This window comes from Bubalus bubalis, chromosome 8, assembly GCF_019923935.1.
Source record: "Bubalus bubalis isolate 160015118507 breed Murrah chromosome 8, NDDB_SH_1, whole genome shotgun sequence".
NCBI classification, from domain to species: Eukaryota; Metazoa; Chordata; class Mammalia; order Artiodactyla; family Bovidae; genus Bubalus; species Bubalus bubalis.
Window position 1 is genome coordinate 32,312,328 of NC_059164.1, and position 21,480 is coordinate 32,333,807.

General features: G+C 37.8%; 1 protein-coding gene across 6 annotated transcripts in view; it reads left to right on the forward strand.

The window, feature by feature from the left end:
- The window catches only part of LOC102406256 (RUN domain-containing protein 3B), a 190,740-nt gene that overhangs the window by 128,669 nt on the left and 40,591 nt on the right, over positions 1-21,480 (forward strand). For all 6 annotated transcript variants that reach the window (XM_025290984.3, XM_025290982.3, XM_025290985.3 and 3 more), the window contains 2 exons: positions 1,311-1,479; positions 9,546-9,703. In XM_025290984.3, the coding sequence (XP_025146769.2) occupies positions 1,311-1,479; positions 9,546-9,703 (327 nt within the window). The remainder of the gene's footprint in view (positions 1-1,310; positions 1,480-9,545; positions 9,704-21,480) is intronic.

The following is a 21,480-nucleotide window of genomic DNA, read 5'->3' on the forward strand; positions in this document are numbered from 1 at the left end:
TTTAAGAGCTCTGCTTGTCTCTTTTTCAAAACTGGAACTTTATTATCAGCTGCCAAGAGCCACAGATATGACAGGCAGACTTCATTTGGCATGTTTGCTCATTGGTTTGTTTCTGAGATCATTAGCTAAGAACATCACCTGGGTTGAACTTTTATGTAGCAGTCTCTAATTCAAGTCTGCAATGTGCTTGGACCTGACTCAGGAACCCAACAGATGCAAATGCTGATTGTGGAGGATAAAGAAATAGAATATCTTTCTTTGATCCTTGTATTTTCTACCATTATATTTATATTAACTTAGAAAATTATAATTTCTGACCTGGAGTTCCTTTGGTTCATATTTTCTAGGTGTGTTTCCATCTTTTTAATTTTAATTTTTCTGTATTCATGTGTATTTTATAGATAGCTTACTGTTGGCACTTACTTGCCTAAATCAAACCAGAACATCTGACTTGGTTGTTGATTTTAAACCTATTTAAGATTTTTGTAATTTCTTTTGTATGAGTGCTTATTCTGCCATCTTATTTTTTGTTTTAAATTTACTGTATTTTCTTATTTTGTTCCTCTTTTTGATAACCTTGAGGGTTATAGAGACTATTTTTATGCTGTTTCTTAAATGTTAATATCATTGCTGGTATTTTAAAATTTATTTTCCTGTTCCTTTTAAAGTATATTTTTCTTCTAAAGTAGACAATCATCTTAGCACACCTTTCTCTCCATTATTTAGCTTCTCTCCTACTTTCCTCACCTTATTCTGTGTTTTCTACCATACTGATGTCATAAGGAATTTTACATATGGATTGTAATGGATTTTTTCTCTGCTTCACCTGTGTCTCCCCTTCTTCCCCCCAGTAGAAAGTGTTTAGGTATAACTGGCTTTCTGAACCTCTTGTTTTCAGTTGAAGCCGAGCTGATCGTGAGCATTGTGCTGATATACACCCCAACTGGCAGCACTCTGGAGGTGTGCTGTCTGCCTTACAATGGAGGTTGAACAGTCAGTGGAAACAACCCAGTGAGAAAACTCTTCTCAGCACATGTGGAGTTTCTGGTTCTCTTCTTTGGAAGTTTTTTCCCCTCTCTTTTGGACATTCTCTTAGTTTTCCTGTGTTAATGCCTTAGATCTGTAAACCTCACTTGAACTTCTTCTGTAGCATCTGTAGGCCTGATGATAATATCATCATTATTGTATAGTTAGTGCTGAACATTTTGGAGCTTACTTACCAGTAACTTGTAAATGCTGAAGTATTTCTAAAAAACCAACGTGGAACATAGTGTGAACTTTATTTCTTTAAAAAATGTTGATCTTCTCAGTTCTGATAGTATCAGCAGCGATGAGGAAGAGCTGAGGACTCTGGGAAGCAGTGACAGCGAGAGCAGCACTCCAGAGAAGGCTGGGCCTCCAGTCATCATGGATGAGAACAGTTGGTTCAACAAGTGTAAGAGAGTCAAACAGAAGTATCAGCTCACCCTGGAACAGAAGGTGTGTATCAGTCATCAGAAGTCACTTCATTTCGACTCTAGTTACTGCCTTTATACTGTCACTACCAAAAGATCTTTTAGCTAAACACAAGTATTTACCTACTGCTACTCCCTTTCTGTTCTTGGATTGTCCCCCTCTAAATTAAAAATCAGGCCCAATTTTAGGAGAGGCTTTTGTTTGCTAAACTTTTTCTAATTTTACATTTTAATATAACACTGACCCATTTATTCTCCTGTATGCAGTTTCATTTATATGTTTGAAGTATTAATTTCTAGGATTAGTTTTATAAAAGATTATTTGGTTTATGAAAATGTAGTAAATAGCGATTGCTTAAGAAATTCCATATATGTGTCTCTCTCTCCTTTTTAAAAAATCAGGTATTTTAGCAGCTTTTGTGTGTTAAGCACTATAGTAGGCAAAGGGGAGTACATAGCAGACTGGGATACCAACTAGCATCTTAACTCTTAATTTTCATGTATTGTTTATTTTCCTTTCTTCCCTTCCTTTCAAATTACTGTTATTCATAGATGAGCTACTTAGGAAAAGCCTAGTGGAATTATCAGTAGAAATATTAGAACAATAAAAAATACACTGAGGAAAATGGTTACAAAGGAAATTTACAAATATGAAGAGATTTCCTGTAGACAAACAACTACTAGTTAAGATATACAAAGAAAGCTTTAATACCTTGTGAAAGAAGAATTCCGGTACCAGATACCAGCAGGAAGTCAGACTAAGATAACTAAAAGCCTTTACACTGTAAAAATCTGCAAATGCCAAGTAGAATAAAATTTGAAACAGTTTCATACAGAACTTCTCTCTCAAAGAGTAAGAGCTCACTAAGGACATTGTACAGGAGGCAGTGATCAAGACCATCCCCCCGCCCCCCAGAAGAAATGCAAAACAGCAAAATGGTTGTCCGAGGAGGCCTTACAAATAGCTGAGAAAAGACGTAAAAAGCAAAGGAGAAAAGGAAAGATGTACCCATTTGAAGGCAGAGTTCCAAAGAATAGCAAGGAGAGATAAGAAAGCCTTCCTAAGTGAACATTGAAAAGAAATAGAGGAAAACAATAGAATGGGAAAGACTAGAGATCTCTTCAACAAAATTAGAGATACCAAGGGAACATTTCATGGAAACATGGGCACAATAAAGGACATAAATGGTATGGACCTATGAGAAGCAGAAGATATTAAGAAGAGGTGGCAAGAATACACAGAAGAACTATACAAAAAAGGTCTTCATGACCCAGATAACTGCGATGGTGTGATCATTCACCTAGAGCCAGTCATCCTGGAATGTGAAGTCAAGTGGGCCTTAGGAAGCATCACTACGAACAAAGCTAGTGGAGGTGATGGAATTCCAGTTGAGCTGTTTCAAATCCTAAAAGATGATGCTGTGAAAGTGCTGCACTCAATATGCCAGCAAATGTGGAAAACTCAGCAGTGGCCACAGGACTGGAAAAGGTCAGTTTTCATTACAGTTTCGAAGAAAGGCAATGCCAAAGAATGCTCAAACTATAGCATAATTATACTCATTTCATACACTAGCAAAGTAATGCTCAAAATTATTCAAGCCAGGCTTCAACAGTATGTGATCCATGAACTTGCAGATGTTCAAGCTGGATTTAGAAAAGGCAGAGGAACCAGAGATCAAATTGCCAACATTGGTTGGACCATCAAAAAAGCAAGAGAGTTCCAAAAAAGTATCTACTTCTGCTTTATTGACAATGCCAAAGTGTTTGACTGTGTGGATCACAACCAACTTTGGAAAATTCTGAAAGGGATGGGAATACCAGATCACTTGACCTGCCTCTTGAGAAATCTTTATGCAGGTCAAGAAGCAACAGTTAGAACTGGACATGGAACAACAGACTGGTTCCACACTGAGAAAGGAGTACATCAAGGCTGTATATTGTCACCCTCCTCATTTAACTTATATGCAGAGTACATCATGAGAAATGCTGGACTGGATGAAGCACAAGCTGGAATCAAGATTGCTGGGAAAAATATCAATAACCTCAGATATGCAGATGACACCACCCTTATGGCAGAAAGCAAAGAACTAAAGAACCTCTTGATGAAAGTAAAAGAGGAGAGTGGAGAAGTTGGCTTAAAACTCAACATTCAGGAAACTAAGATCATGGCATCTGGTTCCATCACTTCATGGGAAATAGATGGGGAAACAATGCAAACAGTGGGGCATTATTTTTTGGGGGCTCCAGAATCACTGTAGATGGTGACTGCAGCCATGAAATTAAAAGACGCTTGCTCCTCGGAAGAAAAGCTAAGACCAACCTAGACAGAATATTAAAAAGCAGAGACATTAATTTGCCAACAAAGATCTGTCTAGTCAAAGCTATGATTTTTTTCAGTAGTCATGTATGGATGTGAGAGTTGGACTATAAAGAGAGCTGTGTGCCAAAGAATTAATGCTTTTGAACTGTGGTGTTGGAGAAGACTCTTGAGAGTCCCTTGGACAGCAAGGTGATCCAGTCAGTCCATCCTAAAGGAAATCAATCCTGAATATTCACTGGAAGGACTGATGCTGAAGGTGAAGCTCCAATACTTTGGCCACCTGATGGGAAGAATTGACTCATTTGAGAAGACCCTGATACTGGGAAAGATTGAAGGCAGGAGGAGAAGGGGACAATAGAGGACAGGATGGTTGGATGGCATCACTGACTCAATGAACATGAGTTTGAATAAGCTCCAGCAGTTGATCCTGGACAGGGAAGCCTGGTGTGCTGCAGTCCATGGGGTCACAAAGACTCGGACACAACTGAGCGACTGAATTGAATGGAAGGACTCTATAAACAAGGAAGGGCCTATAAACAACTGGGGCAAATTGAGTTAAAGGCATTGCAAACTCCTGGGGTGGTGGTGAGGGGCCATTCCCTTAACCTAGGTACCTGTGTTTTAATACCAACAGGACACAGCAAATCTAGGCCCACTATCATTCAAGTTGGAAACTGAACCTCGAAGACAGGAATGAGATCACAGTGGCAGAGTAAGCACAGAAATTGGTAAACCTTGACTACATGAGATAGCAGCAGCAGTATTAATGCCAGTATGGGGTGGCAGTGGTGTTCTAGAATATGCTTAAGAACTGGAGAAGTTCCCCTTCTTTGCAGGGGAAGTTGGTGAGCTCTGATTTGCTTTCATTTGCCGATTTCTCTGGGATAAAGACTCCCGTCATGGCCAACTTAAAACTACCTGTTTGATGTTACTGAATGCAAGATAAGGGAGAGATGTTTTTCTCCCAGAGAAATACAATGACTGTGACTTGAAGAGCACAGATAGCGATAATATACTGTTGTAAAATACTTGGGAAGTGATGGATTTTGAGTAGTTATTTTTACTCAACTACTACTATTTGAGTAGTAGTTATTTTAAGTAGTAGTTATTTTGAGTAGTTTCTAAATACAGTTTACTTAATCCTTGTTTTTCAATTGAATTTACTTAACTGAGTTTATATAATTTAATTGTTAATAATAGCAGTGTTTTAATGACTGAATTACAAAATATCAGAAGCTTAACATTTAGGTCTGGCTTCAGACCTCCCTGGGAAGTAAAATGGAACTAAACACTATCTAATAGTATCAGAAAGGGTGAGAAAGGGTGATTGAAGTTAAAGCCTCTTAGGATCTATGTATTATAAGTAGTGTAGTATAAAAGGAGTGTAGACACCCTTTTTAAGGTATATGCCTGTTTCCAAAATTGCAGTTAAACAAACAGACTATTTAGCTTTTAAACTGATGATAAGAAAGAGAAGAAATAAAGAAAATGTGATTATTACAATAGAAAAGAGCAAATGAGAAAAAATGAAGATAGTATTTTAAAAAAACACAAAATAACAGAAATCCCAATACAACCAAGAGTAAGCATCGCCATAAAAGGGAAAGGTATAAGCTTGACAATTAAGACAAACTCTTGAGAATGGCTGGTGGTCCAGTGGTTAAGCCTGTGTGCTCTCACTGCCCAAGGCTCTGGTTCGGCCACTGTTCAGGCAACTAAGATACCACAAGCTAAAATGGAGAAGCCAAAAAAATAATAATTTAAAAAATTAATTAAAAAAAAAAAGACAAACTCTTAAATTTATTTTTTGTTTTTTCAAATTAAATTTATTTATTTTAATTGGAGGCTAATTACAATATTGTAGTGGTTTTTGCCTTAAATTTATTTTTTAAATCATAAGTTTTAGTGACATGCTGTCTGTCTGTAAAAGGCATGCATAAAATAGTGACTCAAAAAACGTTGAAACTAGGAGGATAAAATAGAGTAGGCAAATATTAACCAAAATAATTCTATATCAGTATAATTCACACTAGACATCAAGGCAAAAAGTATTATTAAGACTAAAGAAAGATATTGCCTTTTTAAAAGAGAAGAATTTACCAGCAATCTATCACAGTACTGAACTTGCTGCTGCTGCTAAGTCACTTCAGTCGTGTCCGACTCTGTGCGACCCCATAGACGGCAGCCCAGCAGGCTCCCCCGTCCCTGGGATTCTCCAGGCAAGAACACTGGAGTGGGTTGCCATTTCCTTCTCCAGTGCATGAAAGTGAAAAGTGAAAGTGAAGTCGCTCAGTCATGTCCAACTCTTAGCGACCCCATGGACTGCAGCCCACCAGGCTCCTCCACCCATGGGATTTTCCAGGCAAGAGTACTGGAGTGGGGTGCCATTGCCTTCTCCAGTACTGAACTTACATGCATTTAAAAATTCAGCCATGAAAAATATGAAATAGAAATTAATAGAATATCTAGGAAAAATGAATAAATCCATAATAGTAGTAGAAAATTTTCACTTCCCAATAATTACAGATTAAACAGACAAAAACTTGGTAAGGATGTAATGGCCTTGAGCAATGCAACTAGTAAGCTTAAAATAAGCTTTAAGGTAGGGACTTCTCTGGTGGCTCAGTGGTAAAGAATCCACCTGCCGGTCAGTGAGTGCATTATTTACAATTTTGATTAGTGGACTGCCAGTGCATAAGATCTGGATTCGATCCCTGATCCAGGAATATTCCACATGCCTCAGAGCAACTGAGTCCATGTACCTCAGCTATTAAGTCTGTGTTCTAAAGCCTGGGGGGTAACTACTGAAACCGGTGTGCCCTAGAACCTGTGCTCCAGAACAAGAGAAGCAATTGCACCTTCTGGTGAGAAGCCCATGCACCACAGCTGGAGAGTACCTCCCACATTCTACACCTGGAGGATAGCCCACGCAGCAATGAAGACTCCGCCAAGCCAAAAATAAATAAATAAATTTATTTTTTTTAATATGGTAAATGCTAACAATTAGAATACACATTCTTTTAAAGCATACATGGGACAACTATTCCATTTTTTATGGGCTATACTAGGTCACAAAGCAAATATAAAAAATGATACAACACTGACCACAATACAATAAAATTAGATTCAATAGAAAAAGGTTACCACCACCTAAAGTACACCAATGGAGATTTAAAAAAAATAAAGTCTTCTAAGTTATGGGTCAAAAAGAAATGAGAAAATACTTAGAAACAAACAGGAATGAAAACAATGGACACTGATAGTACTAAGTTGCAACTTGCACAGTACTTGGAGAATTACTTATTCTAGAAAAGAATGAAAATTAAAGAGCTAAGCATCCAAGAGTAAACAGAAACAACAAACCAGTTCAAAATAATAAAAATAAGAGCAGGTATTAATGAAATAAACAGAGGTACATAATCAGTTAAACCAAAAGCTGATTATCTGTACAAACCAATTAAATAGAATCAGCCATAATTAAATTTAAAAGAGTTGAGGCACAGATAGACGATTTTAAGAATTAAAAGAGAATAGACAGTATAACTATAAATGCCAGGGAGAGCCCTCCTGTAATTATTAATAATTTTATCAATTTTATGTCAGTATCTTAGAAAATTTAGATGAGTTTTTATAAATACTACTTCTCAAAACTTACAGACCTATAATCATTGAAGAAATTAAACAACTAGTTTAAAATCCGTTCCCTCCTTCCACTCAAATCACCAGACCTGTTTGGTTTCTGAGGTAGATGCTTCCAAACGTTCAGGAGGCAGTAATTCCTGTTTTCTACTGGCTGTTCTTGAGAATAGGAAAAGAAGGAATCGTTTCCAATTGATTTTATGAATTCAGTATAACTTTGATACTAATATAAAGTCACATGAATTCGAATGGATATGGTTAGTGTTAAAACCTGTGGTATGAACAGTTCAGCATTATCTAGTAAGTGTGCAGATATCTAAGGCCTATGAACCAGCAACTCTACTCCTAGTCATGTCTCCTAGAAACTCTCAGATGTCTGTTCCAGGTATCATATAATGGACTGTTCACAGTAATGTTGTTTATATTAAGAAATACGGAAAATAATCTAAATGGCCATTGATAGGAGAGTGAGTAAATAAGCTGCAGTATTCACACAACAGAATACTATGCACTGTTGCGAGTAAAGGCAGCAACTGTAGTGCCTCATCACTAGACGAAAGAGCAAGTTGCAAGAGAATATGGGTAAAACTCAGCCACACTAAACAGTATATTGTTTAAGAGGACACACATTTGTGGTGATGCTGGAGGAAAAGCAAGGGGGTGATAAACACAAATCTCAGGATGTTGTCGTCCCTGCAGAGAACGGAGGATGTGATCAGAAAGACACCGTGTGACTCTGAAAGTACTGGCAGTGAATCCAGGTGCTGGGAATTTGTGTTGTTTAATTACTGATGTTTACAAATAGTCACGCATAGCTTAAACTAAGCTGTGTACACATATAACAGTTTCATTTGTAAAAATTAAATTTATTTTTAATTTTTGAGATTTTATTATGGAGAAAACCAAATATTTGAGAATTGACAGGAAAAAAAATCTGAAAAAGAAGCTCAGTGACAGGAACAGTACTAGTTGCTATTAATACGTATTATGAAGCCAGAATAGCTAAAGTAGTTTTCTAATGTTAAGCACGTAAAAAGGGTAAGAAATGGAATAGAAGAATACTTTAAGAAAAAATAAAGAGTCTAATGAATATCCTAAGAAGAAAGCACATTGTATCTAAAAATTATAAAATGCCATGAGAAGGGAACAGCAGAAAACATGAAAAAAAAATTTGGAAATTAAAAATAAGATTTCTTGAGTTCAGAAATTTAGTATAAGGATTTGGAGAATAAATTAAATGAACACTCCTAGAAAGCAGGGCAAAAGGACAAAGAACCAATAAGTGAGTTAAAAGATAAGGGAGAATCTGTCTTTAGGTGTCTGCTAATAATTTTAGCCACAAATTATACATTGCATACAGGGTACCAGGTATTAATAGTATTCTAAACACTTTACCTTTCATTTAATCTTCCCAGCTGGATACCCTTTTTGTTCCCACATTTTTAGATGATGAAACAAAGACCCAGAGAGATTAAATAATTTACCCAAGGACACTTAGTTTATAAGTAGTAGAACTGGAGTATGACATGAGACAGTCCCTTACGCTGTAGGCCTAACCTAGACATTATACTGCTTTCCTGTAATATGCTAATGCTAAAATGTTAATAACTGTTTTTGAAAAATAATCACTGAGAGGCAGATTTTTAATTAATCATTCTATAATTAAGTCTGTTTTGAAGCCTGAAGGCATTTAGAGTGTTCATCACTGTTGCAGAGCTTAGAAATTATAATATTTTAACTCAGGTTTATGTTAAATTATAAACATACTTTATTGAACTTTGAGTTCAGTTCAGTTGCTCAGTCGTATCCGACTCTTTGCGACCCCGTGAATTGCAGCATGCCAGGCCTCCCTGTCCATCACCAACTCCCGGAGTTCACCCAGATTCTTGCCCATCGAGTCGGTGATGCCATCCAGCCATCTCATCTCATCCAGCCATCTCATTGAACTTTAGAGAACTTTAAATAATGGAGAACATATGTTAAATTTTTAATTCAGTTAAAACCGTTTTATTTACCATTTCTTCAGTGATACTTTGAAATAATTTCATTACAACATAGCTAAGAATAACATTTAATCTACTCAGCATTTATCTTCAAGATACATATTAGAATTTTGCACTTGTTATTTCCAGGGTTATCTTGAAGAACTCTTACAACTTCGAGAGAACCAGCTGTCTGAATCTGTCGCTCAGAATAAAATACTACTACAGAGGATTGAAGATTCTGACCTGGCTCATAAACTGGAGAAGGAACAATTAGAATATATAATTGTGGAGCTTCAAGATCAGCTGTAAGTGAGTCCTTTTGGAAAAGTTTGGGCAGTATGTAAAGTTAAGAAAAATGTCATGTTTGGTGTAGGATTCAAGTTCCAAGAAATCTGATTGCCTGCTATTTAGGTCTTTTTCACTTAGTCTTTTTTAAAAAGTTTCCTTTTTTCTTGTAAAACTAATCCATGTTCCCTGTAGAAACATTCCAAAATATGGGAAGAAGATAAAATGCACCTTCGGTTGTGTTACCCAGAGTTAACTGTGATAATGTGGTGTGTGTGGTTCCAAATGCATATGCATAATTTTAAGGTTTTAGTGATTGCAAAAAGATGGCATATAAGAGCATCCATTCAAAGTACACTGCACTACTGAACGTACAGTGCCACTAGATAAACTTTTTGTTACCAGGATGTGCCAGAATGTCACTGAGTGCAGTTTAGTAGAGCTGACATTTTTTTCATAGAAAGGTTTTTGTTGTTGAAAACTGTGTATTGATCTACAATCTGGCACAGCTCCTTAAAGTAGTGTTTAAAGTACTAGTTTAAAGCACTTTTACTAGCCATACCATTTTGTCAAACAATTTTATCAGTTAGTTGTTTATAGTGAAAACCTCCTCATGTTAATATTTACTTAATGTTAAGGATGGTTTTAAATTTTTTTCTTTTTTAAAATTAATTTATTTTAATTGGAGACTAAATACTTTACAATATTGTAGTGGTTTTTGCTGTACATTGACATGAATCAGCCACGGGTGTACCTGTGTCCTGAACCCTCCTCCCACCTCTCTCCCCATCCCATCCCTCTGGGTTGTCCCAGTGCACCAGCTTTGAGGGCCCTGTTTCATGCATTGAACTTGGACTGGTCATCTATTTCACATATGGTAATATACATGTTTCAGTGCTATTCTCTCAAATCATCCCCCTCCTCGCCCTCTCCCACAGAGTCCAAAAGTCTGTTCTTTATATCTTTGTCTCTTTTGCTGTCTCATATATAGGGTTGTCATTATCATCTTTCTAAATTCCATGTATATGCATTAGTATACTGTATTGGTGTTTTCTTTCTGGCTTACTTCACTCTGTATAATCAGCTCCAATTTCATCCATCTCATTAGAACTGATTCAAATGCATTCTTTTTAATGGCTGAGTAATACTCCATTGTGTATATGTACCACAGCTTTCTTATCCATTCATCTGCTGATGGACATCTAGGTTGCTTCCATGTCCTGGCTATTATAAACAGTGCTGCGATGAACATTGGGGTACACGTGTCTCTTTCCCTTCTGGTTTCCTCAGTGTGTATGCATAGCAGTGGAAATAATTTCAAACTTTCAGAAAGGTTGCAAAGATAGTACAAAATAATTTCTATATGCTCTTTCCTAGCTTCATCAATTTTCAGCATTTTCCACATGTCATAATTCTCTCCTCCTTGTATATATGGACATGTTATTTTTTGAACTACCTGAAAGGTTGCATACCCCATAGTACTTCAGTGTGTTTTTCCTAAGAACAATAACATTACCCTACACACTCACAGTTCAGCGCTCATTTTAAGAAATTTAAATCAATAGAATACTTCCATTTTACCTATATCTCATATTTCACTTTCATCAGTTGTCCAAGTAATGTTTCATATTGCTTTCGTTTTTTTGGTACAGAATCTAATCCAGGATCACATTTTGCATTGACTCTCAGTATCTTCAGTTACTTTTAATGTTAGCGTTTCAGTGGTTATCTCAATTGAGATTGGTATTTCTGAGAACACAAGCTAGAAATTTTATAGACTGTCCCTCAGTTTGAGTTTGTTTACTTTTTCTTGTAATTAGAATGAGCTTATCCATTTGGGGCTGGAATAGTAAGCAAGCAGTGTGTTCTCAGGGTGTCACATCCAGAGGTCCAATGAAGTCTGTTGGCCTTTTATTAGTGATGTTAATTTTAATCATTTGGTTAAGATGTTTTTCTCTTCTGTATAGTTACTGCTGTTCCTTCTGTAATTAACACATAACTTGCATGGAGATACTTTGCGACCAAGAAAATTAAATGCTTTTTTAAGTAAAAAAGTTTTATTAAGGAACATAAAAATTTAGTGTTTCTAGGAATTTGTGTCTTGATAAGAATTACGTTCACTTATTGTTTCTTAAGATTTTTAAAAAGTATTTTTAAAGAGAATGTGTCCTGTGGGGTCTCGCTCACTGAGGAGCACATTAATACTACTAATCCTGTAGTGTCCCTCACTACTATAAGCAGGGAGAAAAATATCATGAAGCAAACAATAGAGATTTCTGGTTATTTCTTTACAATTAAAAGATTAAGAAAGTAATTTTTCTTTTGCAAGTAATACTGGTAGTTTGTCTAAATGCTTTTAACCTAAAAATAATTATGTAGTCAGTTTTTATTTCATCACAGAGATATTTCCATTTGAAGAATTAAATTTGAATGCATCACATTTATTTTACTTCTGATAATTTAAAGGAAAGTCTCAAACTTTTTAGTTTAAAAAAGAATTTGTGAGTTAGGTTTTATCTTATTGCTATGATGGAAGTGTCCTTGATCTTTCTGGTTTTGCAAAGAAACCTTACAATTGTTTTTAATCTCTTTAAGATACTAATCTCAATACTAATCAACTACTAATTGATTAGTTACTAATCAAATACTAATCAATTTAAGTTTTAATCTCTTTAAGTTACTAGATTAATCTAGTTAATCTCTTTAAGTTACTAGGCAAAAAATAAAAAGTTAAAGTCACTGATGAGAATTAGGTTATTGAATTTAGAGATTAAAGATTTATTTTCACATAACATGGTTGCAGTCTCAGGATGGGTTGTAAATTGGTGCCTTACAAGATCCCTTTATACAGAAAGCATTACAGAACACTTAATAGAAGAGTAAGGTGTCTTCTAGAATGTTTACGATTTGCTACGTTATCAGAATCACATTTAAGGTACAGATAATCTCTGGCATTTTTGAAACTGTAGGGAGAGAGTAGACATTTTTTCCTCCCTGTGTCACTGAGATTTTTTTCCAACAGGAAGGTCTGCAGTCAAAGATATAACATATAAGGAAAAAGGTTAGAAGAGGAACATTAAATGGAATATGAAGTATGAAATATTTGCTTCTACATTATGTTGATTATCGTTTCCTGGGTGATTAAGATAATTTGCCACTTAACTTTTTATATATTTCTCAAAGGTTAGATGTGTTTTTTAATTACCATTAAAATATGCTTTAATAATGTCTTTAAATACTCATGAAATCTGAACATTGTGTAGTTTGGGCAGTAGATGATATCACAGAGGAGCATTCCACAGCTTCATCGCAGATCAGGACTGTACTCAGATACTGGCTCTGTCCTTGCCTATTATGAGCTCAATCTTAGTTGAATTATTTTCTTGGAGCCTCTGTTGCCTTATTTGTAACATGGGGATAATATTTGTATTGTGGGTTATTATAAGTATTAAGTCATACCATTTTAATACTGTTAGGACAAAGAAGGTAATCAAGATTATTAGTCTGTTTTGGCTTGTATAAACCATAAGATCTCCTTAATATATTCACTCAGATGAATATTGAGTTTAAAATGTTTTACCTTAACATGCCTAAATGGTACAGGTCAGACAGTGAGTTTGGACTTGATTGTATTATCCCTGATATCAAGGAATTCACTTGTGAGATTGAGTTTCTAAATGGTGTGCTATGCTATGCTAAGTCACTTCAGTCTTGTCCGACTCTTGGCGACCCTGTGGGCTATAGCCTATTCGACTACTCTGTCCAAGGGGACTCTGTAGGCAGAAATACTGGAGTGGGTTGCCATGCCCTCCTCCAGGGGATCTTCCCTACCCAGGGATTGAACCTGCGTCTCTAAAGTCTCCTGCGTTGGCAAGCAGGCTCAATGGTAGTTGGATGAATATTTATGATAATAATATAGATCTGTGATAGGCATTCAGAGAGATGTTCTGTCTGCTGTACAAGTGATTCTTTGTGAAACACTCATTGCAGACTTTGAGAACAGTCTCATAACAGGATACAAGAGCTAAACACCTTGTCATAATTATTATCGATAAAATGTAAAATGATTTTTTTCTAGTTGATGAAATTTTTCTATTCGTGATTTGAAAAATAGGAATAGTAAAATGTTTTAGAGGGCTCCCTAGAGAAGGGAGTGAAGAGTCTTGTCTAGCAGAGTGAAGAATCATGCATTGCTAAAACTAGGCCACTGTTCTGGTTCAACACTGTTCCAGTTCAAGGCTGTATATTGTATAATGGTGTAGTTCATGGTGAGTAGAAATGGTGTGATCTGTTGGCCTGAAAACCAGAAGTTATTGATGTTTTGGCACCCTGGCTCACAACTTTTAGGATGACTGGTGTGGATTCTAACAGAGTGCAATAATGTCATCATAGCCCAGTTAAAAATGGGAAAATCATGGCAGTTCCTGGTTGTATATATTTTTGGCAGGTAACAGCTGTTAAAATATCAAATTACAATTAGGCCGACATATATTACACATAGAAGAACTGTACAAAAAACATCTTCACGACTCAGATAATCACGATGGTGTGATCACTCACCTAGACCCAGACATCCTGGAATGTGAAGTCAAATGGGCCTTAGGAAACATCACTACGAATGAAGCTAGTGGGGGTGATGGAATTCCGGTTGAGCTCTTTCAAATCCTGAAAGATAATGCTGTGAAAGTCCTGCACTCAATATGCCAGCAAATGTGGAAAACTCAGGAGTGGCCACAGGACTGGAAAAGGTCCGTTTTCATTCCAATCCCAAAGAAAGGCAATGCCAAAGAATGCTCAAACTACCGCACAATTGCACTCATCTCACACACTAGTAAGGTAATGCTCAAAATTCTCCAAGGTAGGCTTCAGCAATACGTGAACCGTGAAATTCCAGATGTTCAAGCTGGTTTTAGAAAAGGCAGAGGAACCAGAGATCAAATTGCCAACATCTACTGGATCATCGAAAAAGCAAAAGAGTTCCAGAAAAACATCTTTTTCTGCTTTATTGACTATGCCAAAGCCTTTGACTGTGTGGATCACAACAAACTGTGGAAAATTCTTCAAAAGATGGGAATACCAGACCACTTGACCCACCTCTTGAGAAACCTGTATGCAAGTCAGGAGGCAACAGTTAGAACTGCACATGAAACAACAGACTGGTTCCAAATAGGAAAAGGAGTACATCAAGGCTGTATATTGTCACCCTGTTTATTTAACTTACATGAAGAGTACATCATGAGAAATGCTGGGCTGGAGGAAGCACAAGCTGGAATCAAGATTGCCTGGAGAAATATCAATAACCTCAGATATGCAGATGACACCACCCTTATGGCAGAAAGCGAAGAACTAAAGATCCTCTTGATGAAAGTCAAGGAGGAGAGTGAAAAAGTTGGCTTAAGGTCAACATTCAGAAAACTAAGATCATGGCATCTGGTCCCATCACTTCATGGCAAATAGATGGGGAAACAATGGAAAAAGTGATAGACTTTATTTTGGGCGGCTCTGAAATCACTGCAGATGGTGATTGCAGCCATGAAATTAAAAGGCGCTTTCTCCTTGGAAGAAAAGTTATGACCAACCTAGATAGCACATTAAAAAGCAGAGACATTACTTTGCCAACAAAGGTCCATCTAGTCAAAGCTATTGTTTTTCCATTGGTCATTTATGGATGTGAGAGTTGGACTATAAAGAAAGCTGAGTGCTATAGAATTGATGCTTTTGAACTGTGGTGTTGGAGAAGACTCTTGAGAGTCCCTTGGACTGCAAGGAGATCCAACCAGTCCATCCTAAAGGAGATCAGTCCTGAATATTCATTAGAAGGACTGATTCTGAAGCTGAAATTCCAATGCCTTGGCCACCTGATGGGAAGAACTGACTAATTGGAAAAGACCCAGTTGCTGGCAAAGACTGAAGGCAGGAGGAGAAGGGGATGACAGAGGGCGAGATGGATGGATGGTGTCACCAACTCAATGGACATGAGTTTAAGTAAACTTCGGGAGTTGATGATGGACAGGGAAGCCTGTGGTGCTGCAGTCCATGGGGTCCCAAAGAGTCAGACATGACTGAGTGACTGAACTGAACTGAATACAGGCAAATACTTCAGGCCACCAATAGATGGCGCTCTCTCACTGTACATAATACATTCTTACCCTGCTCTCCTCTAGCTCAACTGAGCTACGACTTGGAGATGATTGACCTGTAGTAATGCAGCAATGGCACCCCACTCCAGTACTCTTGCTTGGAAAATCCCATGGACGGAGGAGCCTGGTAGGCTGCAGTCCATGGGGTCGCAAAGAGTAGTACACGACTGCGCGACTTCACTTCCACTTTTCACTTTCATGCATTGGAGAAGGAAATGGCAACCCACTCCAGTGTTCTTGCCTGGAGAATCCCAGGGACGGGGGAGCTGGTGGGCTGCCGTCTATGGGGTCGCACAGAGTCGGGCACGACTGAAGCGACTTAGCAGCAGCAGCAATGCAGCTTTGTGCGGTTTTTCCTTGCCTTCATGGCAAACCTCAACCTCAGGAGCCTCGACCATCTTCCATCAAGTAGCTCTTACTTGTTTGTCGTTGTTAAAGCTGTTGTCGTTGTAAAGTTATTGTAATATTTCTTTAATTAATAGGAATTTAACAAATATTTTACACTAGGTTTGAAGTTTAGTTAGGATTGTCACAGTCTTTCTTAGTGGTCTAGTTAGCAGGTTGAATAGGCTTTGAGTTGTCATCCCATAGCCCTGTTCTCCCCATAAGTGAATGAAAGTTGCTCAGTCATACCCAACTCTTTGTGACCCCTTGGACTGTAGACTCTGTCCATGGGGATTCTCCAGGCAAGAATACTGGAGTGGGTAGCCATTCCCTTCTCCAGGGGATCTTCCCGACCCAGGGATTGAACACAAAGTCTCCTGCATTGCAGGCAGATTCTTTACCATTTGAGCCACCAGTGAAGCCCTTTCCCCATCAGGCTAGTTATTTTCATCATGTGATTGAAGAACACGGTTTTGTTTTGTTTCTGGATTACAGCAGAAATGCATATATTCAATGTCCTTCTATCACTTGAATTTATTTTTCTTTTTGATGCTCAGATTGTCCAATCTTTACTAATGGAAATGCCTTTATGTTATTTCCTGTTTACTTCTGACAAGATACATTAGTCATTGCTAACTTTCTTGCTTTCTGGTACAAGATACCACAGGCTGATCTTGGATAGTTCTGGTCCTGGAATCAATCATTCCTCTAAGGATCCAGAGTTTATCTTATACTTTACAATGAAAGGGAAAAGGAGGCATTTGAGGGAATTCCCTGGTGGTTCCAGTAGTTAAGACGGCAAAGAACAACAAGGAAATAATTAGTATAAAAAAGGAGGTTAGGGACTTTGCTGGTGGTCCAGTGGTTAAGACACCATGTTTCCACTGCAGGGAGCCTGGTTTTGTGCCTAACACAATCAGAAAAATAAATAAGGAAGCATTTCAGGGTTTTTTGAGGTTATAAATTACTCATTAATGTTTCTTTTTAAAGGATACTCTCAAGTAAAGGTCTAAAGTTCAACTAGGATAAATAAGATACAAGGATGTAATGTACAGCACAGAGAATATAGCCAATACTTTAAATAATTATAGATGGAGTATAATTCAAAAAATAGTGAATAGTTATTCACTATGCTGTATAACTGAAGGTAATAGAGTATTGGAAATCAGTTGTATTTCAGTTTCTTTTAAAAATGTAAACATTGAAAAGCATTTAAGAGACCTTTTTAGATTTGGGATTAACTTTTTGGGCAAGATTACTTCATAGGTAGATAATAATTTTTGAATACCTGGCTCCTTACTAGGCTTTTTCTTTCATTGTTTTATTTGAGGGGAAATAACTGTAAAGTGATACAAAGAATCACTTTACAAAAAATTTACAAAAATAGGTAGATAATTTATAAGTTTTGAATAACTGTAAAGTGATCTTTATCCCATGTCTGTGTCTAAATTTAACAAAAAGCAAAACACATGACTAAAGAAAATTTTATATTGAAATTATGAAGAAGTTAGGATTTTAAAAATGCTATGTAGATTTTCCAATTCTGGTAAACTTTAATGAATAAAGAGTAAATTCTTATTACTTCTTTTGGTACGAAATTGCTTTTGTAACTTCTCTGGCATTTATATTCATTCATTTGACAAATTCTGAGAATGCCATGAAGATCCAGGCTCTGTTCTGGGTGCTAGTGATTCTGGAGTGAATAAAACAGTGTCCCTGCCCTCATAGAGTTTACCTTAGGCGGTCAGCAGTCACCGACACCAACGGTAACAAACAGCGCCTGAGTGATGGTCCTGGTCCTCTTCCAAAGGAGCTGAGAGAGGCTGTGAAACTGTTCAGTTTGGGACTCTAACCCACATGGCCAGGACTGAAACCTGGCCAAAACCCACTGTCTTCCAACTGATCAGACACCTGGTTTCAGGACCTAATGAAGCTCTGGTTCTTGATGTTTTGTTGCAGAAGGAATTTAGTGAAAGACAGAGGGATAGGTAAAAAGTGGATTTATTTAGAGACAAACACACTCCACAGAGTGTGGGCCATCTCAGAAGGTAAGAGCAGCCTCATAATACTGCTGTGGTTAGATTTTATGAGCTGGGTAGTTTCATAGGCTAAGTGGGAGGATTATTCCAACTATCTGGGGCAAGGGCAGAGATTTCCGGGAACTGGGCCACCACTCACTTTTTGGTCTTTGATGATCGGCCTTGGAACTGTCATGGTGCCTGAAGGTGAGTCATTTAGCTTGATGATGTGTTACAATGAACGTGTATTGAGGCTTAAGGTCTAGTAGAAGTTGAACCATCTGCCATCTTGGACCTGTTTGGTTCTGATCAGTTTATGTCATGTCCTCAGGCTGTGTCATTACTTTAAAGGTGCCTTCCTGTTTCATCCGTAAGGAGGTAGCTCTTATCCTGTGTTCCTAGGAGAGGAAAAGAGAAGAGTATCCACACCTCATGTTTGGTGGCTTTCTCTGGAACTTCAGTCTCTCTACCCTAGTCATTCTGCTCATTTGAGTAAAGTTCTGAATTACTGTACTTGTGCTGCGCATGTGTGTGCTCAGTCGCTGCAGTCAGGCCAATACTGGAGTGGATTGCCACGGCCCCCTCCGGGGCATCTTCCTGACTCAGGGAGCGAACCTGCGTCTCTTGCATTGCAGGCGGCTTCTTTACCACTGAGCCACCAGGGAAGCCCCTTACTCCTGCTACATTAGATCCTTTATCTTCATGAAGATTATAGCCTAAGATTTTCTCAGTGTGCCCTGTCACAAATAGCACTGGACTATATCCTGAGAATTATAGTACATCAGGAAATAAATAATACATAGAAAATACCAAAGGTGTGCAGCAGGGGTTTTGGGCATTTGCTGGACTTGCCATCAGAACTTGCCTTGTAGACATCGGCTTCAAATGTGTTAGCTTATCAACATTAAAAATTGCCTCGTATCATGGACCTCTGGGGTTACTTAGGAGTACTTGGAGCCACAGATATTAAATGGTAAGTTCCAAGTGTTATATGCCTTATGTATAACTAGAGGCTGAAAGTAAAACATCATCATGAACATCAGCACAGCATCTGAGGTGAGTGGGGAAAGCAGCAAAATGAGGGAGAAAGGATAACCCTGAAGTATGGAGACACAGAATAAGGAATCAAATAAATGAACAGAATAATAGCTTTGAACTGACTGAGCACTGCTATCAAAATATAGAGTATGGGATTCTACATCTTTTAAAAAGAGCTTAGAAGTAACAGTAGACTTGCGCCTAATCTCTGAAAGGAAGGAAAGAGACCAAACTGGAAATTTTCTTTTTGTCTTTCATTTAGAACAATGAGTGTAATATTGAGGGTGCAAAAAAAACGTGCGATTTCATTTTTGACACCTGGGTACTCTGGCTGAAAGCCTTGCTTTAAATGCCATTTGCAGCTAAAGACAAAAGAAGGTGATTTGTTGGGAGTAGTGGTTTGGAAATGCTAAGAGGAGGGATGAAATTTACGTTCAGATAAGAAGGAAAACATTTGGTAAACGATGTTTGCTTGACCATGCAGAAATAGTGGGACATGGTCAACCCTGATCTCCCCCTCACATACCTGGCCTGTGTTCTTTTTAGGCAATTTGAGTGATAGCTCTATTCCTGGTTGTTGTTGTTCAGTCGCTAAGTTGTGTCCAACTCTTTGCAGCCCCCTGAAGTATACATAGCACACCAGTCTCCATTGTCCTCAAATATCTCCCAGAGTTTGCTCAAAATCATGTGCATTGAGTCAGTGACGACATCCAACCATCTCATCCTCTGTTGCCCCCTTCTCCTCCTGCCCTCAGTCTTTCCCAGCATCAGGGTCTTTTCCAATGAGTTGTCTCTTTGCATCAGGTGGTCAAAGTATTGGAGCTTCAGCTTTAGCATTAGTCCTTCCATTGAATAGTCAGGGTTGATTTCCTTTAGGATTGACTGATCTTCTTATTGTCCAAGGGACTCTCGAAGACTCTTCTCTAACACCACAGTTCACGAGCATCAGTGCTTTGGCTCTCAGTCTTTTTATGGTCCAAATCTCACATGACTACTGGAAAAACCATACCTTTGACTATACAGACTTTGTCAGCAAAGTGGTGTCTTTGCCTAGCTTTCCTTCCGAGGAGCAAGTGTCTTTTAATTTCATGGCTGCAGTCATCATCTGCAGTGATTTTGGAGTCCAATAAAATAAAACCTGCCACTGTTTCCATTTTTTGCCCTCCTATTTGCCATGAAGTGATGGGACTGGATGCCATGATCTTAGTTTTTTTAATGTTGAGTTTCAAGCCAGTTTTTTCCTTCTTCTCTTTCACCCACATAAAGAAGCTCTTTAGTTTCTCTTCTCTTCATGCCATTAGAGTGGTGCTATCTGCATATCTGAGGTTGTGAAAAATTTCTTCTGGCAATCTTTTTCTTTTTTTAATTGTTGGAGATGTATTTAACAATCTTTTTATTTATAATTGAAGGATAATTGCTTTACAATATTGTGTTGGCATCTGCCATATATCAACATGAATCAACCATAGGTATACATATGTTCCCTCCATCTTGAACCTCCCTCCCACTTCCAATCCCATCCTGCTGCCAGCAATCTTGATTCCAGTGTGTGATTCATCCAGCCCAGCATTTCGCATGATATAATCTGCATAGAAGTTAAATAAACAGGGTGACAATATACAGATTTGTCTTACTGCTTTCCCAATTTTGAACTAGTCCATTGTTTCGTGTCTGTTTCTAACTGTTGCTTCTTGACCCGCATATAGGTTTCTCAAGAGACAGGTAAGGTGGTCAGGTACTCCCATCTCTTTCAGAATTTTCCACAGTTTGTTGTGATCCACATAGTCAAAGGCTTTTGAGTAGTCAATGAAGCAGAAGTAGATGTTTTTCTGGAATTTCCTTGATTTCTCTATGATCCAGTGAATGCTGGCAATTTGATCTCTGGTTCCTCTACCTTTTCTTTCTTTTTTTTTTTTTATTTTTTATTTTATTTTATTTTTTAACTTTACAATATTGTATTGGTTTTGCCAAATATCAAAATGAATCTGCCACAGGTATACATGTGTTCCCCATCCTGAACCCTCCTCCCTCCCCATACCATCCCTCTGGGTCATCCCAGTGCACCAGCCCCAAGCATCCAGTATCGTGCATTGAACCTGGACTGGCAACTCGTTTCATATATGATATTATACATGTTTCAATGCCATTCTCCCAAATCCTCCCACCCTCTCCCTCTCCCACAGAGTGCAAAAGACTGTTCTATACATCAGTGTCTCT